This window comes from Meleagris gallopavo, chromosome 17 (assembly GCF_905368555.1).
Source record: "Meleagris gallopavo chromosome 17, MGAL_WU_HG_1.1, whole genome shotgun sequence".
NCBI classification, from domain to species: Eukaryota; Metazoa; Chordata; class Aves; order Galliformes; family Phasianidae; genus Meleagris; species Meleagris gallopavo.
Genome location: NC_139420.1, coordinates 5,945,889 through 5,971,713, shown reverse-complemented (window position 1 = coordinate 5,971,713; position 25,825 = coordinate 5,945,889). Strand labels below are relative to the sequence as shown.

At 37.1% G+C, this 25,825-nt stretch overlaps 2 protein-coding genes across 10 annotated transcripts; both read left to right on the top strand.

Annotated features, from left to right (window-relative positions):
• The first annotated feature begins 6 nt into the window (after positions 1-6).
• On the top strand, positions 7-12,944 carry RSRC2 (arginine and serine rich coiled-coil 2). Of its 8 annotated transcripts, none has more exons than XM_010720157.4 (10): positions 7-165; positions 1,896-2,049; positions 2,688-2,731; positions 5,282-5,472; positions 6,431-6,574; positions 10,007-10,129; positions 10,228-10,307; positions 10,933-11,162; positions 11,712-11,801; positions 12,309-12,944. In XM_010720157.4, exons 1-10 carry the CDS (start codon positions 160-162, stop codon positions 12,486-12,488), a joined length of 1,242 nt encoding a protein of 413 aa, XP_010718459.1. In that variant the 5' UTR covers positions 7-159; the 3' UTR covers positions 12,489-12,944. The 8 variants fall into 8 exon arrangements, with proteins under 8 accessions (XP_010718459.1, XP_003210969.1, XP_010718457.1 ...); XM_003210921.5 differs by having other exon boundaries at positions 10,930-11,162; XM_010720155.4 differs by having other exon boundaries at positions 10,228-10,316.
• A 613-nt stretch (positions 12,945-13,557) lies between these two features.
• On the top strand, positions 13,558-25,554 carry ZCCHC8 (zinc finger CCHC-type containing 8). Of its 2 annotated transcripts, none has more exons than XM_085238527.1 (14): positions 13,558-13,795; positions 14,432-14,472; positions 15,023-15,097; positions 15,500-15,605; positions 15,960-16,037; positions 16,359-16,462; positions 18,209-18,274; positions 20,159-20,222; positions 20,652-20,794; positions 21,539-21,681; positions 21,823-21,938; positions 22,535-22,618; positions 23,300-23,411; positions 24,044-25,554. In XM_085238527.1, the coding sequence occupies exons 1-14, from the start codon at positions 13,613-13,615 to the stop codon at positions 24,859-24,861; spliced, it is 2,133 nt and encodes a 710-aa protein (XP_085094653.1). In that variant the 5' UTR covers positions 13,558-13,612; the 3' UTR covers positions 24,862-25,554. The 2 variants fall into 2 exon arrangements, with proteins under 2 accessions (XP_085094653.1, XP_085094654.1); XM_085238528.1 differs by having other exon boundaries at positions 13,559-13,795; positions 20,162-20,222.
• Positions 25,555-25,825: the final 271 nt, after the last annotated feature.

The following is a 25,825-nucleotide window of genomic DNA, read 5'->3' as shown; positions in this document are numbered from 1 at the left end:
CTTCGCTCCTCCGCCTGCCCCCTCCCGCTGTTACATCCGGGCACCTGACGGGTAGAGGGAGGGTGGGGCGCGTTGCTTCGGTTCGTGCGCGGCGCTGTTGAGGTGACTGCGTCGCTGTGAGGGGGCTGGTGAGGACAGCGGCAGCCCGGGTGTTCGGTCATGGCGGTAAGCGGTGATTTTTGGAGGGAGCTGAAGCGTGGAGTGCGGCACGCAGGGAGGGAGGAGTGCGGCGGGGAAGGAGTGGGTCTGGAGCTCTGTGCGCGGAGAGACAAAATGGCGCCCGCCGCTCCTTCGCTCGCCGCCGCCATGATGGGCCTCGGGGAGGGGGTGGCCGCGCTTCGTCCAGTACTTCTCTTCCCGCTTCCAGAAGTTTCTGCGTCGTCTTTACGAGCGTGGGGAGAGCTGTGGAGGCCTTGTGGCTTCGGGTTTATCGTTTCTTGGTCTGGGAGAGGAGTGCTGCGGCTGTGGCAGAGGGCTTTGCTCCAGAGAATCGTGGGGCTCAGGCTCTGGGGGCGGGGGGTGGGAGAGCGGTCGGGCCCTCCTCGCTTCTGGGTCGTGCAACTTTCCTTATTATATTGCTTCACATCTCGTGTTTTACCGTGTTCTTGCGTTTATTATCGTCTCCTTGCCCCCTTTTTATGGTTAACTTTTTTTGTGAAACTTCTCTGCTGTAGTTGTCTGCTTAGAATCTGCAAGTGAGGCAGTGTGGCTTTGCTCCCATTTCACGTTTTTGTGGCCTGGTGTAAAGGTGTTTGCCTCATCGCTGGGTTGAATCAGTGAGATCAGTTCAAAAACGAACACGATTTCTTTTTTTCTGAAGCTATTTATTTGTCTTAGAAGGGCAAGGAAAACGTAGGTGCTAGCATGATAAAGCTCTTTCTAGTTAACTTTTATTTAGTTTTCTTTTGCATCAAATCTGGAATTTTTTGTTCTTATCCTGAAAATCTGACCAATAGTGAAACAGAACAACCGAAAAAAACTTCTGGAGAAAGCTCACCCTTTTTCTCCCCTGGAAAAAGATACCTTTTCTGTTTACATAATCACCTAACGTGGCTTTTCTTTCCCCTGTAAAAAGTCTTGAAGAATAACTATGGGCTTCTTGCTTTACACCTAAATTACTACTGCCTTTATGTTTGTTCAAAGTACTGGGTGAGGTGCTGATGCACTGAAGTACTGTGGCTGTTCTTCCAGTTCTTGAGGAACTGAGAATAGTTTCATTGAAGTCTGTCAGCTTGTTGTTGTTGTTATATTTTTCTAGAGCTGAAAGAGCACAAGAGCATTAATGAGGAACAGTGTGTACAGAAAGCAAGAGCAGTAATCTACGGCAATGTGGCAGCTGGAGAGTACTTTTAAAAACTCAATTAAGATAGACTGTTAGCTGTTTTTTTCCTTATCCTTCTCAAGTAACATCAAATGTCATTTCATGGAAATCTCAAAATTTAAAACTTAAACTAGCAGAGTTTTTTGAAAACCTTAGATGAAAAAGGGAAGGGATTGAGTAGGAAGGGAAGAAGAGAGCCTGGAGGATAACTGACCTATAAACAGCGTTGTTTAGAATTGAAGAAAAAAAAAAAAAAGTAGTGATCAGTGTTCAATTCTATTGTAAGCCCTAAAAATCTCGTGGAAAAAAAAGTAAGGTGCAGTTTAATGGAGTGGGAGAGCAAAATGTTTGCTGTATATTAGTTCTTAATGAAGTTTTCAAAAAATAATCTGTATGTAGTTATCTAGTTCAATGCCAATCTGTCCAACTATTGCCTAACTGATAATGAGATAATTTCATGAGTTGCTAACTCCATAGGGGAAAAAAAAAGACATCAGAGGAAGTACTAAATAAATAATTTTCTTGTTTTTAAATCCTAAAGTTTGATTCTTAAACATTCTGTCCTTGTGTGTAGGGTAGTGATACCGAACGAGATGGAGTCCCAGAAAAGTCCTCTCCAGAAGGGGAGAAGAAAAAGGAACAATCAGATGCTTCCAGTTCTCCGAGAACATCGAAGCATCACTATTCAAGATCGCGTTCACGGTCAAGGGAAAGAAGGCGGAAGTCAGGTATGGTCTTCAAATAAGCAAAGCTGCTTAGTACTGTTCTGGTGGTTTGTTTTCTGTTTATTTTTGTTTTTTGCTTTCGCACAATTAATTACTGTATGATTATGGAATTCAAAATCTCTTTAAGTACGTTTTGAAAAACAAAACATTAACTGCTCTATTAACTTTATGAAATTGAAAGAAAAAGCTGTTAATTTTGATTTTGCATCTTAGCTGCATTATGTTGAAAGTTTAAATAATGAAGTCTTGAGGAAGAAGGTTTTATTAGTATTGAGAAGATATGGTGAGGTGGCTAATAATAAAGTGGTTCCAGGAAACAAAACAAACCCAGAAAACCATTCTATTCTGTCTTTGTTTTAATTATGTTTGGTTAGACAAAAATGAGATTAACTAGCCAAAAAAGTAGAATGTTACTGAAGTATAACATGGATTTATTTATTATTGTTGGAGCTTAAATGCGAAGAAAGAACTATAATGATTAGAATTGAATTTCTGCAGTAGATGTTCAAATAGTACTGTTGGTGTTGTAAGTCTGTCCTTTTGGCTTAGTGTGGTGGAATATCTGAAAGGAGCTTGAGAGATTGTAGTCAGTTGATCCTTTCTTTAACTTTGTAAATGACAAAAAATATCTTCTTCTCCAGATGCTGAAGGAAGAAAACACAGAAGCCGGAGCAGAAGCAAAGAGGTAATTAACACTTTGTAGTGATTAGGTAAATGTACAGTACATGTATGAAGTATCTTGTAGTAATGCACATATGTAAACCTATATAAGTGACTTTTATGGTAAGTACAATGTATTGGAAACTTTAAGTTTAAAATGAATATGGAGATCCTTTCATAGTGAAGCATGATTGCAGCCATCATGTTGACAAGGTAATAGTTTTATAGCAAATCGCTTTCAGAAACTAGTAACTTAAAATTTTTTTTTTTTTTTTTGGTGGAAACAGCCAATTGAAAGAGTTCGTATGGAGAAGTAGAGAATGGTGTTCTTGATAACTTTCACAGAGCTTCCATTAACCAAAAGCCGTGGGTGGCTTTATTCCTGTCTAGTGTTCTGGACTTTGAATAATATGTACCAGTTTACTTAAGAATATTAAAAGCAATTATCCACCTGACTGAGATCTGTTTATTGCATCCTTTAACTCTAAAGACTGTCATAGCCTGACAAACAAGCTGGTCAGCTGGAAACATGACAGTAGCAGCAAAAATTTCAGAAGGCTATCTCTGTCTTTTTGAAAAGAAAAATATATATGTATAATTATATATATATATATATATATATACAGGGATGCAGTAATGCTTTGGAAGTAACTGGCTTACGCACCAGAGGAGAGATGAAATGAATGAACCAGGACCATCAGAATAGAAAGGAAGCTCAAGCCTTGTTGGGGCAGTAGCAGGCTGGGTCAGACGAGGGACTTCAAACTTTAACCTGGGTCAGAAACTTCTCCTTCCCCGTTTCCAATGGAAGCTCTGTTTTGTTTTTAAAAAAATAAAAAGAAGGAAAAATAATCTAGGAGAGTTTTTGTGAAAATGAATATATTGTTTAGCTCACATGATAACATTTCTATAATAAATCATACTCAGCGTGCTAATGCGCGAAGAGACTGAACTGAAGACGCTGCAGACTCAGATAGCAAAATTATAAGCCTACTTCATGATAAGGTAACTATTAGTCATTCAAACTCATATTTCCCTTAAAAGTATCTTAAATCCGTTATGGGATATAATGGTGTTTATTACTAAGTGTGTGCCTGGAAGACTGGTTTAAAAAAAAAAAAATCATCGAAAAAACCAAACTTATTTTAATGTTCTGAAAAAAAGTCCTTGTTTAAAATTGTCCAGTGTTTATTTAATGCTTTCTAAATTACACTTTAAGGATATTAACTGTGTCCCATGGTAAATTTGTTGTTTTCATTATTTGAGAGATGAAGCTGGTTGTGTGTAGACTAATTACTGAATATCAGTAGTTCTTTTCAGTGTATGTAACAGAGCAGCTACTTAGATAAATAGATACTTCAAAAAGTAAGATATAAGTAATGTTCTACACTATTCACATGTTTTTAGTAGCACATAGTTCCTCAGGGAGTTGCAGTAAAATACTCTAGAAGCAGTAAAAGGTATCTTAACATAGCATATCTAGATGTGAATTATAACTGAATATATTGAGAATTTGAAATACATTAATAAGGAATTGATCTATGTGGATATGAACTAGTTACAGCATCTTCAGACTATAGAAAGATTTTACAAGTACTTAAAGTAAAACAGATCTAGATGAACAAGAAAATGGAAAAGAGTCAAACTCTAGTCTAAAATTTATACATCATCATAAAAGTGTGACTTGAAAGACAAAAATTAAATGAAGACTTAAGTGGGCTATGCTAGAAAGAGCTGAAAATAAACTGGATATATTAAGAAAAGGTGTTGATGTCATGACTTAGTCTTTAAGGAAAACACTGGCAAAAATCAGGCCTGACCTTGCTAAGTATTTTTGGCATTGCAGCTATAAAAAGAAATCTTTTTTTTTTTTTTTTGAGACACTGCAGGAAGAAATTGCAGTATGTTCGAGCAGCATATCTTTAAGTTTAATCTACTGTGGGAGGTTTTGGAGTGATGCATGTTAAACTTAAATACTGTAAATAGGATGTCAACCGTGTAACTTACTGCTTTGCTTTTTACAAACTGTTGGAAGTTGCTGACTGAAGAGAGTTTTGTTCTTAAAAAAAAACAATTATCTGCCAATAGAGGAATGTTTTAGTTGCAAAAGCAGTTTACTATATGTCTGCAACTATCTGTATGGATTCTAATAATTCTTTCTATGTGGTAGATTTAGACAAATAATTACAGATGTGATTGTGTATCTATATATGTATTTGCAAATCGTCAGATACTTAAAGATAGGAAAGAGTATACATATTGAAATGAAAATGTGATCTAGTTGTTTATATTACAATGTTGTGAACTCTCATGGAAGTGCTGTAAAAATACCTTGAATGGATGCTTTTAAAAATCCTTTAGTGGGGAGGAGGGAAGAGGGGGACAAATAATAGCGTATATTTGCAACATTGGGTAGGTGGTGGCATTAGGTAATACAGCCATCACTCATGATTGAGTCACACTCCTAAGGTTACTAATGTTGCATCACAGCTTATCATTTTTTATCTTCTGATGCCCATACTAACTCTCTTTGTTGCACTATTTTCCTGAAAGAACCAACTTCTTCTTAAAACAGGCAAGAAGACATGAGTCCAAAGAGAAGTCCTCCAAGAAGCACAAATCTGAAGACCACAATGACAAAGAACATTCTTCTGACAAGGGAAGAGAGAGCCTAAACTCATCCGAAAATGGTGAGGATAGACATAAACGCAAAGAGAGAAAGTCATCAAGAGGGAGGAGTCACTCAAGATCCAGGTCTCGCGAAAGGTAAGTTGTTTTATATGATTAATCTTTGTTGTTTTTTTTTTAAATACATTCACAAAAAGTGTTGAAAAGTTTGGGTGAGCTGTGAAGTACAACTGAGCAACGTTGCTGACCTAATTTAAAGCATCACTTTATATTGTATTTTTGTATGGACAGTGTTTTTGCTGCTAGTTGTCTTATTTCCATATTGATTCTGAGTAAAGTTACTGAGTGCACCTAAGGTTTTTTTTATAGGTCATGCCTCAGTGTTAATTCAGGTTTATAACTTAGTAACAGGGTTTGGAAAAACTGTAAGATAGAATATATTAGATGTTCCCTATTGGCATTGGTGGGAAAGACACAAAAAACTTAGCTGTCATTGCTTTTTGCTGCCTAAGTCAGTTGTTTGCCTAGAGACAACGCTGTCTATGCTTCCTTGCACAGTAGGCTTCCCAGCATGCACTCAAGATCGTAGAGGTGGTTGGGACAAGCTGTGTTGCCAGAAGAACTTTTCAGTCAGTTCTGCTCACGCTGGGGTGATCTGTAACAAACATGACAGCAAGGAACAGGCTTTAGCTGATAATGTACTGAGGGACTCTGTATGACTCATGAGCTGAAATCTGGGCGTCTCTTCTCTAAGGTACTAGAATACCATGGGGAGGAGGGAATTTATCTTGCATTGAATTTTAGGCTTTAACAGCAGATTATTTTGGCCATATGTTTGTTTCTAGATACACATTTTAATGAACAAACAAAAATAGCTGTATTCATAGTATATTATTTACTTAAACTCTTCATAAATCACTTGTGGCTGATGGTAGTGTGCTATTACTCCCAGTTGCAAGCTGTTCCAGGCATGGACTAGTAAAAGTATACAGTCCCCTTTACTTTGCCTGATGCATTCTGACCTGTGACAAACCTGACGTAAGACCTTAGGTAAAATATGAATTGAAACAGAAGGAATTTTGGACCTGTATTTCAGACGTCATCGCAGTAGAAGTCGTGATAGGAAAAAATCCCGATCTCGCAGCAGAGAGAGAAAGCGCCGCGTGAGATCTCGTTCTAGATCAAGATCTAGGCACAGACACAGAAGCAGAAGTAGAAGCAGAACGAGGAGCAGAAGCAGGTAAGTGTTAACTTCCACACATGCTTGGTGGCAATGGGTTGAATGCTCTGTGGAATATAAAATAATGCTGGGGTTCAGTGTAGCCGTGTTTACGTTTTCTCAGCTATATTAACATGGGGTGAAGCACAGGGTGGCGCATATTTGGTTATGGAAACAGGTATACTAAACAGCTTATGTGTCTCAGATTTTCATAACGTATTTTCATGTTAGCAATTAGAGATGCTTAGTTGGTTATTTAGAAGTATAATTTAGGAGGAAAGCATCATTTTGAATAGTATAAATACGACAGTTCAAGTTTAGTTTCTTATATCACAGCTGACTTTACTATCTTAAATAGAAATGATATTTAAATAGGAAAAAAGTAGAATAAAATGCAGCTAATACTTCCATATGTTTTGTATGAGGGTAGTGTGGTTAGCAGAATACTACTTCAAAAATTCTACTTTAATTATCACTTTTTCTGTGTGTTTATATGTTATGAAAGTTTAACTGAGAACGACTAGCTGGTGGAGCATCTGATCAGTGTATTTGCTAATCCTGACCAGCTCAACAAATTTAATTTAGAAATTTGTGGATCTTTTCTGTAGAATTAGTGTAGGTAGTGTAGTACGTGGGTGAGCTGAGATCAGATGGACTAATCTGGTCTACGTACTATCCTGTTAGTGATTACAAACTTCTTTTATTAAGTTCATGTGAGATTACTTGTCATCTTCATTTTTTTCTCTTTCATGCTTTCATTTCTTCCTTAAGCTTCAGTTCTAGAAGCACAGGTTGAACCCAGCTGAGTAGATTCTTACTAGCTTGTTCAGTGTCTATACGCTGTAGTTGAAGTTTTCTTCCCTGCATAGGAATTAATGTTTTTCAGATGGTGATTCATTGTTTTGTTGTAGAGTTTGCAGTCTATTTGTATGTGCCACCTCTACGTTCTTAATGCCCTGAAGGATTTTCTTAATAAGTTGAAATAGTCTTAATGATATTATTTGAGGACAGGGTTTTTTTGATTCTGTTGGTCTAAAATTAAAAAAGTATCTTGGATGCAAATTGGTGCCCTTTCAAAGCTCCCAAGAATGTGTTGCTAGTGTTCCAGTTTAATTAGTAACATTCTTACCAGTATATTTCAAATTGCATTTAAATTAAAGACATTAGGTATGACCACTCAATATTACAGTGGACCATTGGAGACTTAAGAATGTAATGCTACAACAACACTTGAGAAACTGTTAAGAAGACTTATCTTTTGGAGGAACATATTGAATTACATGGTTTGTGTCAGATTTTATTTTGCCATGCACTTTCTACCAAACTTTCAGCTGGGGTGAGTAGACTGGTATACACACATTATTTTCTTACTGGTATCTGAGCTACCTTTAGAATGATTTGTAAGGCTTCAGTTTCCTATTATTTCCTATTATTGTATTATTGTACATTTAAAGTTTTAAAATGTCACTTTAAACTCTTTATTTAATGGCTCAGTGAAAATTTCACTTCTCGGAATTACTATTCTTCTGCAGTAGAATTCAAATTAACCTGAAAAAGAACAACAGTTGTAGGAAGTAGTAAGGGATAGTAATAGCATAGGAGTTTCTTCAACTGGAACTGTGCCTTAATGGCTAGTGATAGATAAATACACTGCAGGAATCCACTTAAGTATTGTTTTGTCTGACAGGTATTAGGGAGGGAAAATAAGCAAGGTATGATTCCTGAATGGTAGCCAGAACCACTACCTCAAGCTGTGGGCTCAGGTGAAGTTTTTGGAGCAGTAGTTATAGGTCAAGGAAAGCTCTTCACAAGCCAGATAAACATGATGTAGAAATGCAGCTTGCAGAAACACAACTATGAAATGAATTCCCTCATTCATGAAATACAGTATTTCCTGTGTTGCAGTTCACAGTCTGTGACAGTGGCATTTCTGAATAGTAGCTTGACCTTACCTTGGAGGTTCTTTGTGCAACTTCAAGCATGCATTTTCAAAGTCCATCTGTCTTCAGCAGTGTTTAAAGTAATCTTGTTCTCTGAGCCCATTGACCCTTCTAGTAGTTATTTTGTTGCATTGATTGAATACAGGATGGAAAACATGACGACATCTGCTTGTTTCAAATGAAAGTACATAAATAGAAAAGCTCAAATATTTATTTCCTTGATGTTTACCAGTGCAGTAAAGCATCAGACCAAAGATCAGACCAAGACCAAACTACAATAGTCCTCACGGCAAAAATGAAGGTATCTTTGAAACATGCATTACATCTTATCTCAGGAATGCAGATCTGTCACTTCCCAGTGCCTGAATCTGCATCTTGTCGTCTCCTATTAAAAGATAAGTCTCACTTCTTTTGTATTCTACCAGATTTGTCATGTAAACAGGGATCTCTTCTGTAACTTCAGACTGCATTTCATGTTTGTGGATGCTGCAAAAGTTGCAAACAGAAGAAATGGAATAGATGAATGCCATTCAAAGTGGCTTTACTTAAGTTAGTTGCTTTCAGAGATGGTTCATAACTTTAAAGTATAAAATGGCATTTTAACTTAGTTTTGATGGCAAATCTGGCAATTCTCTTGTAATTTCAACTTTGCATCCAGAATTGGTGACTTTTTTTGTTCAGAACATCAGACAGAGGCTTAAAAACAGTAAAACTTTATCTCTTGTAATGTTGTTCCTTAATGATCGTAGTAGGGGAAAAAGGAAAACAATCATAACAACTGCTAGTGATACTTCTATGTATTTTAAGTGGCTGTTGCTTAAAAGAAATTAGATGTATATGTTGAAAGAGCAACTTTTACTTGAGAGAAGGTTTTTAAATGATAGATGCAATGAATATTTTGGTGTTTTGTTTAAACATATTTTTAAGCAGATCATTTGTCAGCCCTCAGTTAAGGCATGCATTATGGTCCTCTGCACAGGTAGTGTCCTTCTCCAGAACTTATAAGAAAAAAAACTCTCCTGTCTAGTTTGATATCTTCACTCAAACAGCTCAGAGAACATCTAATGACAAATATACAGAAAGGAGAAGAATAGCAATTCCCCTGAATATTATTGGAGTTCTTTACTCAGGGCTATTTACAGTATTCACCTCTAGCATAATTATAATGCTGTTGTATCTCTTGTTTTAAAGCCTTCTTGCGCCTTGATCTATTTTAGTTTTCTTGACATGCAAAAAGTTATGTGATGTTTTTTCTTGCCAGGAGTTAGAATAAAGATCTCTTATACCAAGTGAAAGGGTAAATAAATACCTGGAATTACATACTTAGAGCTTGCAGTTGAAAAAACTCACTTTTAACTTTGTCTTGTTACTGCGCAAGTGTGACTATTACACTATTGTAATATAATCTCTGGGACAGCTGTTTTTGGAAACTCTCCAAGTTAGTTTCTGAGTCATGATTGCTCTATTAAATGTAGATTTATTGTTTTAGCAACTGTTTTAAATTTGGTTGCAGAGAGCGAAAGAAGAGAATTGAAAAGCCCCGCAGATTCAGCAGGAGTCATAGCCGGAGTCCAAGTCCACCACCTTTTCGAGGTCGAAATACAGCTATGGATGCACAGGAAGCATTAGCCAGAAGGTCAGAAATTGTTACTATTTTAGTGGTATGTGATATGAATAATCTGTTCCTCTTTGGTTTTGCATGTCTAAATACTTCCATTCTTGTGTTTTTTGTAGATTGGAAAGAGCAAAGAAATTGCAAGAACAGAGAGAGAAAGAAATGGTTGAAAAACAGAAGCAACAGGAAATGGCTGCAGGTAATCTATGTATGTTAATTTCTGAAGAATAATGTTTGTGGAAGATAATACAGGCTTATGTGTTGAGTGTTTGAAGTAATCATAGAATCACTAGGGTTGGAAAAGGTCTCCAAAATGATCGAATCTGTCCACCTACCACCAGTATTTCCCCACTAAATCCTATCCCTTAGTACCATACCTGAAAATTGCTTGAACGCCTCCAGGGACAATAATGTACTGTGTTACAGTCCTGTCCAATTGATATACAGGTTGTCAGGTTGTTCATTTCATCCATGTGTAAGAAACACAAGTAGAACAAGAAAATGGAAGGGTGGAAAGGTATCGCAAAAAAAAATCCAACTAAAATGTTGTCTGTTAGGCTGGCTCTAATGGTCATTGGACCTTCCCCATATACATCGTTAAGCAAGAGTTGGAAAGCTGTTACCCACACATGGGTGTTTAAAAGCATGAGTTATGATACTTCTGACTTACTAAAATGTGTTGGAGACTTGATATTTATAAATTAAGAAACATAATATATTTTGTTCTCATTGTTTTCAACTTACTGCTATGAATGGGAGTGGGTTTTTTGGGGGAGAAAAAATGACTGAACTTACTAGCAATTTACCATTGCTTTCTTTAGCAGCTGCAGCCACTGGAGGTTCTGTTATTAACGTTGCTGCTCTTCTGGCATCGGGAACACAAGTAACTCCTCAAATAGCAATGGCAGCTCAAATGGCAGCACTACAAGCAAAAGCTCTAGCAGAGACTGGAATAGCTGTACCTAGCTATTATAACCCAGCAGCAGTGAACCCAATGAAATTTGCTGAGCAAGAGAAAAAACGAAAGATGCTTTGGCAAGGCAAAAAGGAAGGGGTAATGTCTTTTTTCTTACTTTCATAAAACTTGTTTGAAAAACATCTTGCATGTCTGAACTGCCTATGTGAAAAAGCCTAGATGTTCAGTGACAAATGCTAGTTACATAAGCCCTAGAATTATGCCTGACTGTAAATTTTAGGGAGTATAATTGATGCTTTTGTTGATTTTTGTTAGTAAACAAAACTTGCCACTAAATGTCAGATGTGGATGGTCTCTCTTTATTGAGAAGTGCTGGCAACATCATATAGTTATACATTTTTTCTTTTCCATAATTTTAGTTGTATTTTCTGACATAATGAGCACAGTTTACTCAAGTAAAGTAAAGAATATACCTCATTTTGAAACCTGTGATTAAACACTGTTATCACAAAAAGTTTCTGTGGAGATGCTGCAAGAATGCCACTGGAAATATTTTGCCTCTGGCTTTGCTACAGCTATACAACGGTCTGATTCTTAATACAGCTTTTCTTTGCTTGCTACTATATTGTAATATTAACAGAAATATGTGTAAAAAGGTGGTAACTTTTTTTTTTGTAACTTGCACAGGATAAATCGCAGTCTGCAGAAATATGGGAAAAATTAAATTTTGGAAACAAGGACCAAAATGTCAAATTCAGAAAACTGATGGGCATTAAGGTAAAGTATTCTGAATGTGTAGTTAAATTTATTATAGCGGATTTGGTTTTTAATTTTAAAGGGTACCTAAATCAGTAAGGATAGGTTAACTGGTTACTGTATGATCTAATTAAAAACAAATTATTTCTCATTAAAGATCACATAAGTTCCTAAATTATATTCAAAGTTTAGAATTTCATGATATTTCTTGCATCTGTTATACTCTATGATAGCAGTCCTAACTGTAACCAATATTCATCATCTAATGAATGTTCATACTTGATGGGTCTGTATAGATAATTAAATGGAGGTGTTAATTTGAATGAATTCAAAAGAGGAATTTGAAGGCTTCTGAGCATTTCTTGGCAGCGAGAGCAAAAGCTATACTGGCCTTGTTACAGCAGCAAAAGCAGGTGCCTGTTGTTTTAAAAGGCTCTTAAGAATTCAGAATTACAAGGAGTTTAGGCTAGCTGTAGCATATGAAAATGCCACTTCCTACGAAGCTAATGCTTTACTTCTGTTTTCCAGAGTGAGGATGAAGCTGGCTGTAGTTCAGTTGATGAAGAGAGCTACAAAACGCTGAAACAGCAGGAAGAGGTTTTCAGAAATCTAGATGCACAGTATGAAATGGCAAGATCACAGACGCATACACAGAGAGGAATGGGATTGGGGTTTACATCTTCAATGCGAGGAATGGATGCGGTTTGAATACAAACAACTTTAAAGTTTGGGACTTTGGAAGGTTCTTGTTCAAATGTTGGGTCCTTGTTCACCAAAAAGCTAGCATTCTAGCTTGCATGGGTGTTGCATTGACTTTAATTTATTGATAAATACAATTTTTTTTGTAAATATCAGATCAGTGATACTGGTGTTAGTGTTGTAATCAGGTTATACCCACTTCCATTAAACTTGACAGAACTATAGAAGGACAGTATTTTTTAGTTAAAGTTCTACTTTTCAAACCGAGCAGCAGATGGGATGAACTCATACATGGATATTTGGTGTCCACTGTCTTGTGTACTTTTGTACTTTAACCTTGTACAGTTATTTTCGATTCTTGAAACATGAAAGAAACATTGTGTAGATGTTATTTAGCAGTCTGGGCCACTAGGCACATAATCCAGCGCAAAAACCTGGTTAATAATAAAGAAGTTTTTTCTCTAAGGTCTTACTTTATGTTGATCAAGTTGTCTTTAGGGCAGAACTCAGAGGAAACTCAGGAAGGGCTCAAAGGAGGTCAGAAATAGAGCGTTTGTTTTGCTTTGTCTATTTGGAAGTACAGTTTTCTTAAGGAATTTGCTGGAGGATACTGAACTCATTCCTCCCTTTGTGAGTTGGGTTAATTTTCTTTTTTTTCTCACTATTCAGAGTTCTTGAAGTACTGGCAAGCGTTAGGTTTCTTTTTTATGGAATGTATTAAAAAAAAAAAAGCTGCTTTTATGTTATATAACGTGTACTGGAAGGATACCTTAATGTGGGGACGGTTTGGATGCAGTCTTAGTGCCGGCGATGTATTGAAAGAAGTGGCGCGGTGCTGCGCCCTGCTGGTGCTGCTGTTTCTGCTCTCCAGAAAAAGAAAAAAGGCGGGAAGGCAGATGGCACCGCAGGTGGCTCCTGCAGGCTGCGCCTCTCGCGTCGGTGGAACTGGTCCTCCGCTCGACTACAGCTCCCAGCATGCACAGCGAGCACAGCTCGGCGCGGCTCTGGTTCCCTGGCCGCAGTGCATGCTGGGGGCCGCTGTCCCGCGGCTCGTAATAGGGCGCGCGGCGCCCTTCGCCCCTCGGCGGCCTTCCGGCGCTCCCCGCGCCCCGCCCTTCCTGCTGCGGCTTAAGATGGCGGCCGAGGTGGATTTCGGGGATCGCGAGCTCTTCGAGCAGCTCGAGGGGGAGGACGGGCCACCGCCGCCTCGCCTCAACGCGGACGAGGAAGAGGAGGACCGCGAGGAAGCTTTCTCAGAGCTGCGGGAGCGGCTGCGGGGCTGCGAGGAGACGGTGCGGCGGCTGCGGGAGGAGAATATCCTGACGGATTGGCGGGGCCTGCGGCGGGCGGGGACGGGGGGCTGCCTCCCGCCGCCGGATCCCTTCCGGGCCAGGCTCTGCGCCCTGCGCTGCTCCCGCGCAGCCCGTGAGGCCGGGCGCGGGGCCGCGGGTCTTTGAGGGGGTGTGAAGGGCTGTGAGGGGCCGCTGTCCGCGGTTCTCCTCGGGTTCAGCCCCGGGCGTTGCTCCCGCCGCTCGGGGGAAGGTTTTCTCTCACTGCAGTCTCAGTGTGCCCTTCTCGGCTACGGGGGCTTGAGTGCTGGAACAAGTTAAAACACCTAACGTTGCACTCCTTTCTGCTTTCGTGAAGAAAAGGAATCCGTTTTTAACAGAGCCAGAAAAAACTGCCAAATGGTTCCTTGAGGAGCTGTTGGGATGGACACCAGCAGCTTGACATCTGAGATGTCCTCTTTACAGTTAGTTATCTACATACAGACGTCTCACTGCTCACCCTTTTGTGATGTATTTTGGTCTTTTAAATACAAAAAGACACTGACAATTCTGGCAATGTTCTGTGCACTTTTTGTTAGGTGTTTTCTTATTTAGCCCTGCAGTTGGTTAAGGTGCTGTTGTGTCTTCCGAAGAAAGCAATGTTCCTTAACGAGAAGGTAACATCAAGAACTTAAAAGAAAGCTGAATATTCTGACTCGCCCTAGGTATGTTACTACTGGTTTACAGTGCTTCTGTCCAACACCATTCTCTGTTAGACTTCAGTGCCAAGAATTTTGTTTGAATTACTCTATGTATGTATATACGTATGTATGCACATATTAATGTTCATTTGTTTGTGATGTGGCCTTTAAGGAAAGGCCACTTTACTTTTTGTAAAGTTTGGCAGCAAGAGCAAGTACATTACAATAGTTACATAAGTAAGAGAACTATTTTGTTGTTCTCCAGATAATGTCTAGTCATTAGATGGCACTGTGAGATGGGTCTTAATGCTGTTTACTGCATTTTATTATATGCTCTTAGAAGAAAACTTCTGTATTCTGTTTTGCGTTCTTCTCATTTCACAATGAGCCACAAAATACTTTGCTCACAGGAAAAGGATTTTTGTTTAAGGTAATAGGAATTTCTTAAAATAATGGAACTTGCGTTGGTCAAACATTCCTCTCTGGAATGCAGGCTCTTTGCTGTGACAACTGAATAGGGTGTATTTACAATAAAACTGTAATAACCATTTATATATTTGTTCTGTTTTTGTAGTGGAATTTCAGTGGACAACTCAAAAATCGACGGGCCTCTGTTGCAGATTTTATTTATGAACAATGTAATTTCTAAGTAAGTACTTCAGCATTTCAATAAAAAAATCCTGATAGGAGGCCAGACATTAGTTTTTGTTTGGATATGTTTGCCTGAAGAATATATGTCGTATTTAGTAACATACACTTGTTAGTATGCGGAGGAGAAAGGATAGGAGTTAGCAAAAGACAAGAGCTCTCCTTTGTTCAGTAGCAATGTCTGTATTTGTTGTAAAATGAAGTGTGACTCCTTGGAACTCCTGAATAAAAGTTTTTGAAGTGCTGTTGGTAAATACAGTGTGTTAATTGCTCCCTCCTTCTCAGTTCAGAGTTGTCTGCCCTTTGTGTTAATCCCGAAGTAGTAAATGGCAGATGCTTCAAAAAATACTTTCTGTGTATTTCAGTCTTGCTCTTCACCTTTTTATGCTTTACTCTGTTGCAGGCAGTATCATCAAGAAATCGAAGATTTTGTTTTTAATTTAGTTCACAAATACGAAGAGCAACAGAGAGATGAACAAGAAAAAACACACTTCAATCTTAAGCCTCAGGTACTTGAAGGATTCTATTGGTAATACTGAAATTTTACACTGTTAAGTAGCTAAATTTTGGTGTTTTTTTTCTATAACTGCAAATCAGGTAGCTATCAAATAAATGTTATAAAACTGCTTATTTTGGGGGGAAAAAAAGAGGATCATAACAAAGAAAAGGGAGAAATGATCTATGTGATATTTTGGACTGTGGAAATTATTATTAACATAGATATCTCTATTTAACTAATGTGTCAAGAAAAAGTTGTATTGTATTCCATGTTTTGTTCCTTTTATGTACTTAGGTAATTTTGGAGCTCTTTATACTGTCTGCTATTTTTAATCATGGACTTGTGTTTTTACTTTTCATCTCAGCCCTCCAGTGTTCTTTTAGAAGAGGACTGTAAAACAGCAAGCTCGAATTCTGTTAAAAAAATTAAGGAAGCTTTTAGTGTAAGTTTTTGACTATATGCTCTTGAACGGTAGGTCTGACTCTTCATTCTACATATTTAATACACACTAGCATTAAAATAAAATCTCATTAAATTTCTTGTAATGATGTAATAGCAGTAAAGTTCAGCATGTTTTGGCCACTTCAGTGGAAAAAAAGTGCTGATTGGTACAGGCATGGGTGCATGTATTTTTTGTAAATGTCTACAGAGTGGGTGACAAACCTGGAAGAATTTCAAGTGGTGTAAATTTCTAGAAATGCTACCGATAATCTGACCTAAATACTGACACCTTTCTGACAATTTTCTGACTTTTTTTCTACAGGTTGTAGGAAGTGTTCTGTATTTTACCAATTTTTGTCTTGATAAACTGGGACAGCCTATATTAAATGAGAATCCACAGCTGACAGAAGGATGGGAAATACCTAAGTATCCTGTTTGCTAAAACAAGGGTCTTTATCTGTTTACCAAATCCAAAGAGTGCCAGTTTGGTAAATTGAGCTCAGATTCATTTCAGCAGATTGTACATCACTATTAAAACCCTATCAGTTATTATAGATGAAAAGTTTTAATGGGAAATCGCTGGATTTTGTTCTCAAAAGATACAAGTGTTTGGGTATGATTGACTGATTTTGAGAAGAGTGAATGCCGCGCTCCTGTAAATATGTCTTGTGAATGTAGGGCTTTCCTGAGCCAGTCTGCAGTTAGGTTTGGAAAGAAGGTTCATTCCAGATACAAGTAAGTGGTTTCCCTCTGTGAAATCTGTAATATGGGAGAAGAAAAGGGCTAAGCAAACTCAAATACTCTCTAAGATAATTTTTGCCAAATTTGGGATCTGGGAGAAAATCTTTCAATAAAATTTAACTATGTGATGTTCTTATTCTGCATCCATTTTAAAGTTGGTTCTATTGTAATGTATTAAAACCAATATTTAGAAAGTGGGATTGAGGGAAACATTTGAGAAAATATTTTTTAATATTGGAGTCCTTGATGACGAAAAGAAATTGAGCAAGATATTTCTGTTCTTTTTTTCCCCTTCAAATAATCCAATCTCCCCAGTTTCCTTACATTACTTTGGCAACAGAAAGAGTTGAGAGAGAAACAGTTTCACAGTTCAATTCTGCACTACCTAGTTAACAAACTTGCCATAAAAGTAACTCCCTAGTGTTAGAAAATGACTTGTATCTGAAAAGAAATTGTAAATTAAAAAGCCAGCTAATCTGGCTTTCCTTGTGGCTGCCTTTGAACTGTGTATGCACTGTGCTGTAATTTTACATTTGGAAGGTGCCTGTTGTGATGTATTAAGTCAGTCCTCTCCAAATGATATTTGTACAATCTCCCAACCTCCAGATAAAGAACGTGGATGTGTAACAGGAGAATTTCTCCTAAAACGTAAAGTTAACCCTGGCTAAGCTTTTGTGTTTGTCAGCTTTGCCAAAGCAGAGGTATTACTGTTCAAAATTACCTTATCTTTCTTTAGAGCTCCTGTAGACCCTGAGCCTAAAATAGCACTTAATGGTTAAGTGGTGTATGAAATACCATGGTTCTAAATGACTGAAGTACCAATCAATGTGTCAAACTAGTATCTGACATCTGCTTTTCTTTTTAAAAGCAACTGTTAGATTCTGGAAACTACTGTGCTTCTGAACTTTACCTCTTAAGTCTCTTCCATGCTGATTCACCTGTGGCCCTCTTCTCTTCTCCTACTTTTCTAGACAAGTAGGCAGAACAGCTAATAATTTGCAGTCAAAAAGCAAACACAAGATATGACCTGTCTACACTTAGTTGAGATGTGAGTTACAGTTTTGAAACTCTACCAAAAAAGTATTGTTAATAAGATTGATATAAAGTATGTCAGAATTAGTAGTGTGAAACTTCTGCGTATGAGCAAGAGGGCTCTAGTTTTAGCAAGTGCTTGTAAAGAACAAAATAGCTTATTGGATAGAAATTGGGTAGTAGAAAACAATACAAGCCCCTCTTAGCAAATACAGTGCACATAGTTTTTTGTTTATAATTCTGAAGTGCAGACTTCATATTAAGCACCATCTGTATCAATGTATCTTCAATCCAGTAAAGTCAATATTTTATGCGAAGCTCTAGTAGGTTTTCATTGATATTTTAAACAAGATTGAAATTTTGCTTCATCCAGTAGCAGTTCCTTATTGAAATCTAAAGATATCAGCAAGTTTTCAGCCAGATTCTCTCCCTAGATGGACAAGAAATACAAGTAAAACCAAAAAGGTTTGTATTATTCTTAAATATAGAGTTTTGAGCTGCAAAGTTCAGATGTGTACTGTGATTATTCCCATATATACTAAACCCTTGAATGTACTTGAGTGCTGAGTTGAAGTAAACCAGCCTCTGCAGTCAGTGGATCTCTGTGGTTTGAATTTGTTTAGGAAGGGTCTATATTCAATGTGCAAATTCTGACTTTTATGCTCTGTTCTTCTGTGGTTTCTTTTTAGTGATTGCTTTATCATCCTTGCACTGGTGTACTGTCATCACTCTTACTGTTTTCTGGAGCAATTTTCATATGGTTTCCTTTATTATTAAGACAGGTGATTTAAGAATTGATGGTATAGCTTATATGGGGGGTAAGAAGTAAAGTTAAATGAATTTACACTTAAATCTGTGTGGTTTTCATAGCATCTGAAATCATTGATTTCATTTGTAATGAATACCATCTCAGCTTTTATCAGGAATTACAAAAGGAAGGGAAATAATGAATTAAACTATGTTTTGATTAGAAATATTGCCATCTGAAAGGAAAACCAGATTGAAGGGTCATTCTCATTGTATGGAGTGGTGATAAAATACTTGAATCACTGCGAATGTTTGTATTTAAATAACAGACAAAGATGAAGCAAAATATGTGCTTTGTTTTATCTAATTAGAGAATTGTACAGGTTGGATTTAGAGCAGGGTGGGCAGATGTTGTCTTGACCACTCATTCTTGTGTCACCCTTTTGTCTCTGCATGTTTCCCATCCTAATTTGATAAATCTTCAGAAAACAGTGCTAAAGACTTGTTAGAGATCAGGATATTCTCTCCTATAACGTTGAAAATGTGTGCCACAATAGGAATTTACAGGGAAAATTAAATTTGAAAGCAGTTGCAGTTCAGCATACAGTCTGTGTAAACTTCAAACTCTGGGCCAGGACTTTCCAAAGTAGTAGTCATGCTCCTCCTACTTATTTTACAATGCTATTTCTTGGTATTGTAAGATCTGTCAGAGCTTTGATGATACAAGCATCAAAAGAGAAATAAAGATATCATTGTACTACAGTATACAGTTGAGGATTCTGTATTCTGTGTTCAAAGTCTTGCGTTAACATCCTTCCTTTTCTCCCTCAGGACATGACATCAGCTTTAGTGTGTAGGTTTTGTTTTGTTCATACAGTATATATATATACAGTATATATATATATATACCAATAAATGCAATGTTTGCATGTTTAATCAGAAGCAGAAAGCCTTCAGAGAATTGTCTGTAACACAATATAAGGAGAAGCTTTTTCACCATTAGGACAGTAAAATACTGCATCTTGTTGCCCATGGAAGTTACACAGTCTTCTTCCTTGGAGATTTTCAAGACTTTACTGCATAAAGCCTTGAACAGCCTGGTCTGATCTCATAGTTGACCTAGCTTTGAGTAGAGAGCTGGATTGTAGACATCCTGAGGTCCAACCTGAATTATTCTGTTACTATTTTATTCCCTCTTACGCGGAATCTTATTCCTCTTATTTCTGTTGTACTGGTTATAAAATATTATACGGGATTCTTCCTGGAAGTACTGCTTTTCTGCTGTAACTTTAGGGGTTTTGTTTTATTTTCTTCTCCACATGCTGTCATGTGTTTTTTTTTTTAATTTATTATTATTCTGTGTCTGTTTTTTCTCATTTTTTTATCCTTTGTAAGAATATGATACAAAATTCTGTTGCTCACTTTTGAAGAATATTTGAATATTAAACAGTCAACTTAAGAAAGGCAAGAGTCAGCAGACAGTGCTTATGTATTTTTCTAAGTTTAGTAAAATCTTAGGTTTAAAATAATTAGGTGCATTTAACATTGCAAAGTGAATTTTCAGCTTTAATGTATTTTTATTTTTTTTCTGTATTTTTTAAGCAGGCCAAAATCGCACTGTTTCAATTGTGGCTCTGAAGAGCATCAAATAAAGGACTGTCCAAAGGTAAACTCTACGTTAGTATTTAAGACACTGCCTCTCTTCAAGAAATGTTTCATTGGATCTACACTATTTAAAAAATAAAAATAAAAAATAGATGTACTGGTCAGGATGTACAGTTATTCATCTCTTTTGAGTAAGTCATACTGCTCATACATGTAAGTTCTAAGTCGGAACGTAAATCATTTTCATAGCATTTTAAATGTCTCCTTTGTTCAAACTGCAGAATGTCCCCAGATATGTCTCCTGTTTGCCATTAGATAACATGCAAATACTCTTTGTTTTTTCAGTATGTAGTGTTCATTACAGTTGTAGTTATACCTCTGCCATGCAAAATAAGCTTGCTTGTAGGGAATACCTGTTTTGCATTTGGTGAAGACATGCATGAACTGTAGATTGTCCAAACTTAAACTTCCCAATTGTGTTATCTTCAAGCCACGAAATGCAGCTCGTATAAGCGAGAAGAGAAAGGAGTTTATGGAAGCTTGTGGTGAAATAAGCAATCAGAATTTTCAGCAGCGTTATCATGCAGAGGAAGTAGAAGAGAGGTTTGGAAAATTTAAACCAGGAGTAATTAGGTATCTCTTTTCCTTTCATTAGCTGTTGCAATGTTTTTCTGGAATGACTTTTCTGCCTTTGAAATGCCAGGTGTTGCTATCCAAAATCTTATAAGTTCATCTGCTACTCTTAATTATGGGTGTATTATGCTTGAATTTGTTTGCCAAATTTTAATAAATTGCACATTTTTCAAATCACATCTCACTACCTTTCCCCACAACCCTTTCCTTAACGTAGGGAGAACTATTTTGTTCTGTTGCTTTTCAGATTCCTTTCACAGGGAGAACTGCAAATACATTAGGTTCCTGATAAACTAAAATGCATGCAGGAACCTGAAAATATTGAGCTTGGAGTGTCCCTTGCTGTCTCCTCTCTATTCCAAATATTTTTAAAAAATTGTAGTATGATGGTATCAGTCTCTACAGAAATCATCAGTAAAATTTCTATTTCGTTAAGTTCCACCCTTCCTGTCCTGATAGCTACAGTTAAGGCCACGAACAAGAAGTAACAAGTAATGGAGTGAGTTGTCCTCAGAGTAGAATTCCCAGAGAATGTCTAATCATATGTGCATTTGTGTGGAGAAATATGTGTTACAGATCTTCTTTAGTATCAAAGTTGTTTTTGCCCTAACTTTATTTCTGGAATTGACTAGCAACATGGTTTGAGCTAAATTATTTTAGCTTGATCATTTAAAATGCAACAGCATGTTATTAACTTCCTTTAAAAAAAACCTCAGTTATAGACTTCTTGTTTTCTCAACTCAGTGGGGAACTTCAGGATGCACTTGGTGTCTCAGCTAAAAGCCTTCCTCCATTTATATATCGCATGCGTCAGCTTGGTTATCCTCCAGGTTGGCTCAAAGAGGCTGAAATGGAGCACTCTGGACTCGCGCTTTATGATGGTAAAGGTATGTGTGTGTTAGATCTGGGCACTGTTGTTGCCATCTATCAATACTTATATTCCAAAAACCAAAGCTATTTTCGTAATCCTATGGATTTATTCGGTAACATTAATTAGCATTGGTAATAATTACGTTTTTTATTTATAGATGATAATGAAACAGAAGATGAAGGATATCTTCAACCAAAACATGTCACTTACGATGTCTCTAAGTTGATTAACTATCCAGGCTTTAATATCTCCACTCCGAGTGGGATCCCAGATGTAAGTGGCTGTCTGCTTTCTGAACAGCCTATTAATGTTTATTGCTGTTAGCCAAGTTTAATGTTCTGCATCATCCATCTGGCAGTTTTCTTTCAACAGCCTATTTAAGTGCTTGCTTTGGAGGTGGGGGCTGTTCAGGTGACATCTGATATATCTGGGCAGGGTCTGGCAGTGCTTCTGTGGTGTTTATTTCCATTATAAGACCAACAGGAGTCTAGGTTAATTGGGTTTTCCTTTAAAGACAAAATATTATGTAGGAGTGCCTGTTCTTTTTGCCCACCTACATTTTCTGTATGTTCTCGTGATGCTTTTTTATTATTACGAGTATTATCAAGTAATAACAATAATAATGAATTACCAAGTAATAATAATAATAGTATACTCCATTAGTTCTTTGTATTCACAGGTTGCAGTTATTTTTGGTTTGCCTTCCTAAGTTCCTACTTAAGATCTGTTTACCTCTGATAAATAAGGTTTCTGATGAGAGGATTGCTTGTTAATCTCTTAGCATTTCTCTTTAGTTCTATTGTCGTATTATTAAGCCAAACATACACAGTGTTCAGCCTTTTGTCTTTCTTTTTTTTTTGTTGTTGTAGGAATGGCAGATATTTGGCTCCATCCCCATGCAGCCATCTCAACAGAAGGATGTTTTTGCTCACTACCTTTCTAATTTTCATGCGGTGAATATATCTCAGTTTTACTCTCAAAAAAGACAAGTTGTCATGAAGTTAGTGGAGACAAGGATCTCGTTTATGTCTTCATTTAGGCCATCTCATTGACACTACCAATTGTGAAGTCCTGGTGCTTTTATTAGTTTACAGTAAATAGTTAACTCTGTAGTGATTTTTTTTCAGTCCAGTGAACCAGTAAGATAGTCTGTAACTTGGCTTACCTGCTCCAACAGGAAAACTTCATGTTTAGAAAAAAAGATAGCTATAAACTTTTCAGCCTAAAACTGATCTTGTTTCCAGACTTCCCAAATGATGAAAAACTTACTTGCTGTAGACATGATTTACAGTAATCTTAACGCAGTGACTTGAGAAAACAGTTGTGTGTGATTCTCGGTTCTTCTCTGACTCTCACCTAGTATTGTCCACTGCAGAATATTTCCATTGAAGAGGGGAAGATAGATGTTCTGCACTCAGTCTCCACTATTTAATAATGCTCCTTTGCCACTTCAACCTAGCCAAACTACGGTTCTCTTCAGTTACATTAAATGTCTCAAACTTAAGTTTACAAACTCAGTCACCAAATAACTGTATAATTACAAAATTGTTTTACATGTGTTTTTAAAACTGGAAATATTACATTAAATAATCTAATTCTAACTTATTTTGTTTTCCTGGTTGACTTCCTTTCAGCCAAGTTCAAAATCTAGCAATAAGAGGACTGCACCACAGCCAAGCTCTCATCATTCAAAACGACCAAAAGATGACTTGGAGGTAGCAGTAGCTGACATGGACATAGATTCTGGTATACTTATTCTGCTTTTCATTTTTTTTCCCTTAGTTTCAATTTTAATTTCCAAAGTAACTTCTTTGGATTGAAATGTTACTGTAGACAAAGAGAAACCAGTGCTTTAGTATTCACTATGGTAATGCTTAAGGTAAGCAAGAAGTTTCAGATGTGCTCAAAGCAACTGGAATGCTGGGTTACCCATTCCAATCTCTTCACTCTAGATGTATCTTAAAGAAAATTCTGTTATAAAGACCTCCAAATCCTAAAATACTTGGATTAAATACTGTTTAATGTTTAAATACATTACTACATTAATGTTAGAATAGATGGAGAAGCTTTTATCTTTGCTTTTGGATTTCTTATAAGAGAGCATACTGTAGTGTGTCTAAGTCTGGAAGAAAAGTCTGCTCGGTACATTCAAGAGGTTTGTTTGTTTCATAGTTTTTTCGTGAAATGGCCAGGAGAGTTAAAATCCCCAAAAAGGTAATTTCAATGGATGTTGAAACTTTATGAAAGCTCATTCTATCTCAGCTGAAAACCAGGTATGAGGAGACATATGTCTGATAGTTCATCTCCTAAAGCACTGGCATTGAATGTTGTCCTAGTCAGACTTCAGATTCTAATAGAAGCCTGTTATCTGTTTCTAGATGTGGAAGTGTCACAAAGATCTCAAACGACTAACAGTTTTCAGTTCCAACCTCCACTGCCACCTGGACCTCCAGTGATTTCAACTCCTCCTCCTTTACCACAAGGCACACCTCCACTTACTCCACAAAGTCTTACACCAACTCAACCTTCAACACCCACCCATCCTCCTCTTCCTAACACTGTTCCAACATTGAATTCTTCCAGTGATGTTTCTCAGCCAAAAATAGTGGACTCAACCATGGATGAGGATACTCTGACTTTGGAAGAGCTAGAGGAACAGCAGCGATTAATTTGGGCAGCATTAGAGCAAGCAGAAAGCACAAACAGTGACTCTGATATCCCTGTTGATACACCTTTAACTGGAAATTCTGTTACATCATCACCATCCAGGAACGAAGTAGATCTTGTTGCAGAAGTAAGATCATCTGATAAGATGGTAACATTGGAAACTAAGTTTTCCAGTATCAGTGAACAGGTACCAGAAAATGAGCATCCTTTAACTAGTCCTAATCCAGATAATAATTCACTTAATTTAAAGGAAAATCCTGATAATTCAGATTCTGAAGACCTGCTGGGTAACACTGTGCCTGCTCCCAATCATGAGGTTAACGATGGAGAAAGTACAATTGATAATAAAGTGGTGACAAGCACTGAGTCATCTGCAAAGAACTCAAATCCTGTTCCTGATATGAGCAAGTTTGCTGTAGGTATAGCACCTTTTGAATTTGAAAATATGACTGAATCAACGGGCACTTACCTTCGAATAAGAAGTGTGCTGAAGAATTCCCCAAGAAACCAGCAAAAGAAAAAGACTTGACTTTTAACTGGTCTTCCTTTGTTTCTTTATGTTCAAATTCCTGCACCCTTCTCTCTCCTTCAGTTTTACAAACTCTCATAACCTTCCTCATCTATTATAGGAAAGAGGAAATCCCTAAAGATTACAGCTCTGCCTCTGTTCTTCCTCAAAACTGAAGTAAATGCAGGGCTTCCACCTTGACCAGAACCAATCCAGCCAGAAAAATACAGAAGAATTTTCACAAATTGCATTCTTCCACTAAGGAGTAATGGGACTGTTGATTTGCATTGGCAAGTAAATTGTTCTTCACTCTAAAAAGAGAGACTTGTCTTATTGTTCATTACTTTGGCTAAGAGTTGCATTGTCCTTGAATTTCAGGTGGATTGGTGATTTTTTTTTTTTAATATCCTTTGTACAATAATGGATACTTTATAGATTTTGCTAATTATCCTGTAGATAAGTTTAATATATTCAGAATGTTTTTTAAAAAATCTAAAATTAAGGCTTCCCATGTCAAAGTCTTGGAAATTGGATGAAAATGATTGGGGATTACCAGCATTATCTTCACCACTTCAAGTATTTTTATAAACTTTTATTTATGTGGATCAGTTTTAATTACCAGTGTATCTTTTGTAACATCCTTCTTCGTGTAAACTTGCTGTACATACATGTTCATTTTTGTGTACAGAGGTTTAATAAATGAGTTTTTATAAATATTTTTCTTAATTGGAGTTGTAAGCCATTAGACTGCTGATTTCTTGAAATTAGCTGCTGAGGATAATTAGGAAAAACAAGCTGATTAAAATGAGGGTGAAGTGAGTTGGTTATTTTAGGAAAGGTCATAACAACTGGGTTCATGTTTTTATAATTAAGATGTTAAAATTACTTCAGCTACTTAAATAGAACCTGCCTATGACACTGAATTCTCATAATCTAAAGAACTGCTCATTTTTGAAAGGCCAAAGCTTAGAAATGTTACAATCTG

Excerpts from the sequence above, each read along its gene's own strand:
- ZCCHC8 (XM_085238527.1), top strand. The coding sequence starts at position 13,613 with ATGGCGGCCGAGGTGGATTTCGGGGATCGCGAGCTCTTCGAGCAGCTC. Across the intron at positions 21,682-21,822 it reads CGCGCTTTATGATGGTAAAG|ATGATAATGAAACAGAAGAT; the intron begins GTATGTGTGTGT and ends TTTTATTTATAG. Across the intron at positions 22,619-23,299 it reads ACCTTTCTAATTTTCATGCG|CCAAGTTCAAAATCTAGCAA; the intron begins GTGAATATATCT and ends ACTTCCTTTCAG.
- RSRC2 (XM_010720154.4), top strand. Across the intron at positions 6,575-10,006 it reads AGAACGAGGAGCAGAAGCAG|AGAGCGAAAGAAGAGAATTG; the intron begins GTAAGTGTTAAC and ends ATTTGGTTGCAG. Across the intron at positions 10,317-10,929 it reads AATGGCTGCAGGTAATCTAT|CAGCTGCAGCCACTGGAGGT; the intron begins GTATGTTAATTT and ends TGCTTTCTTTAG.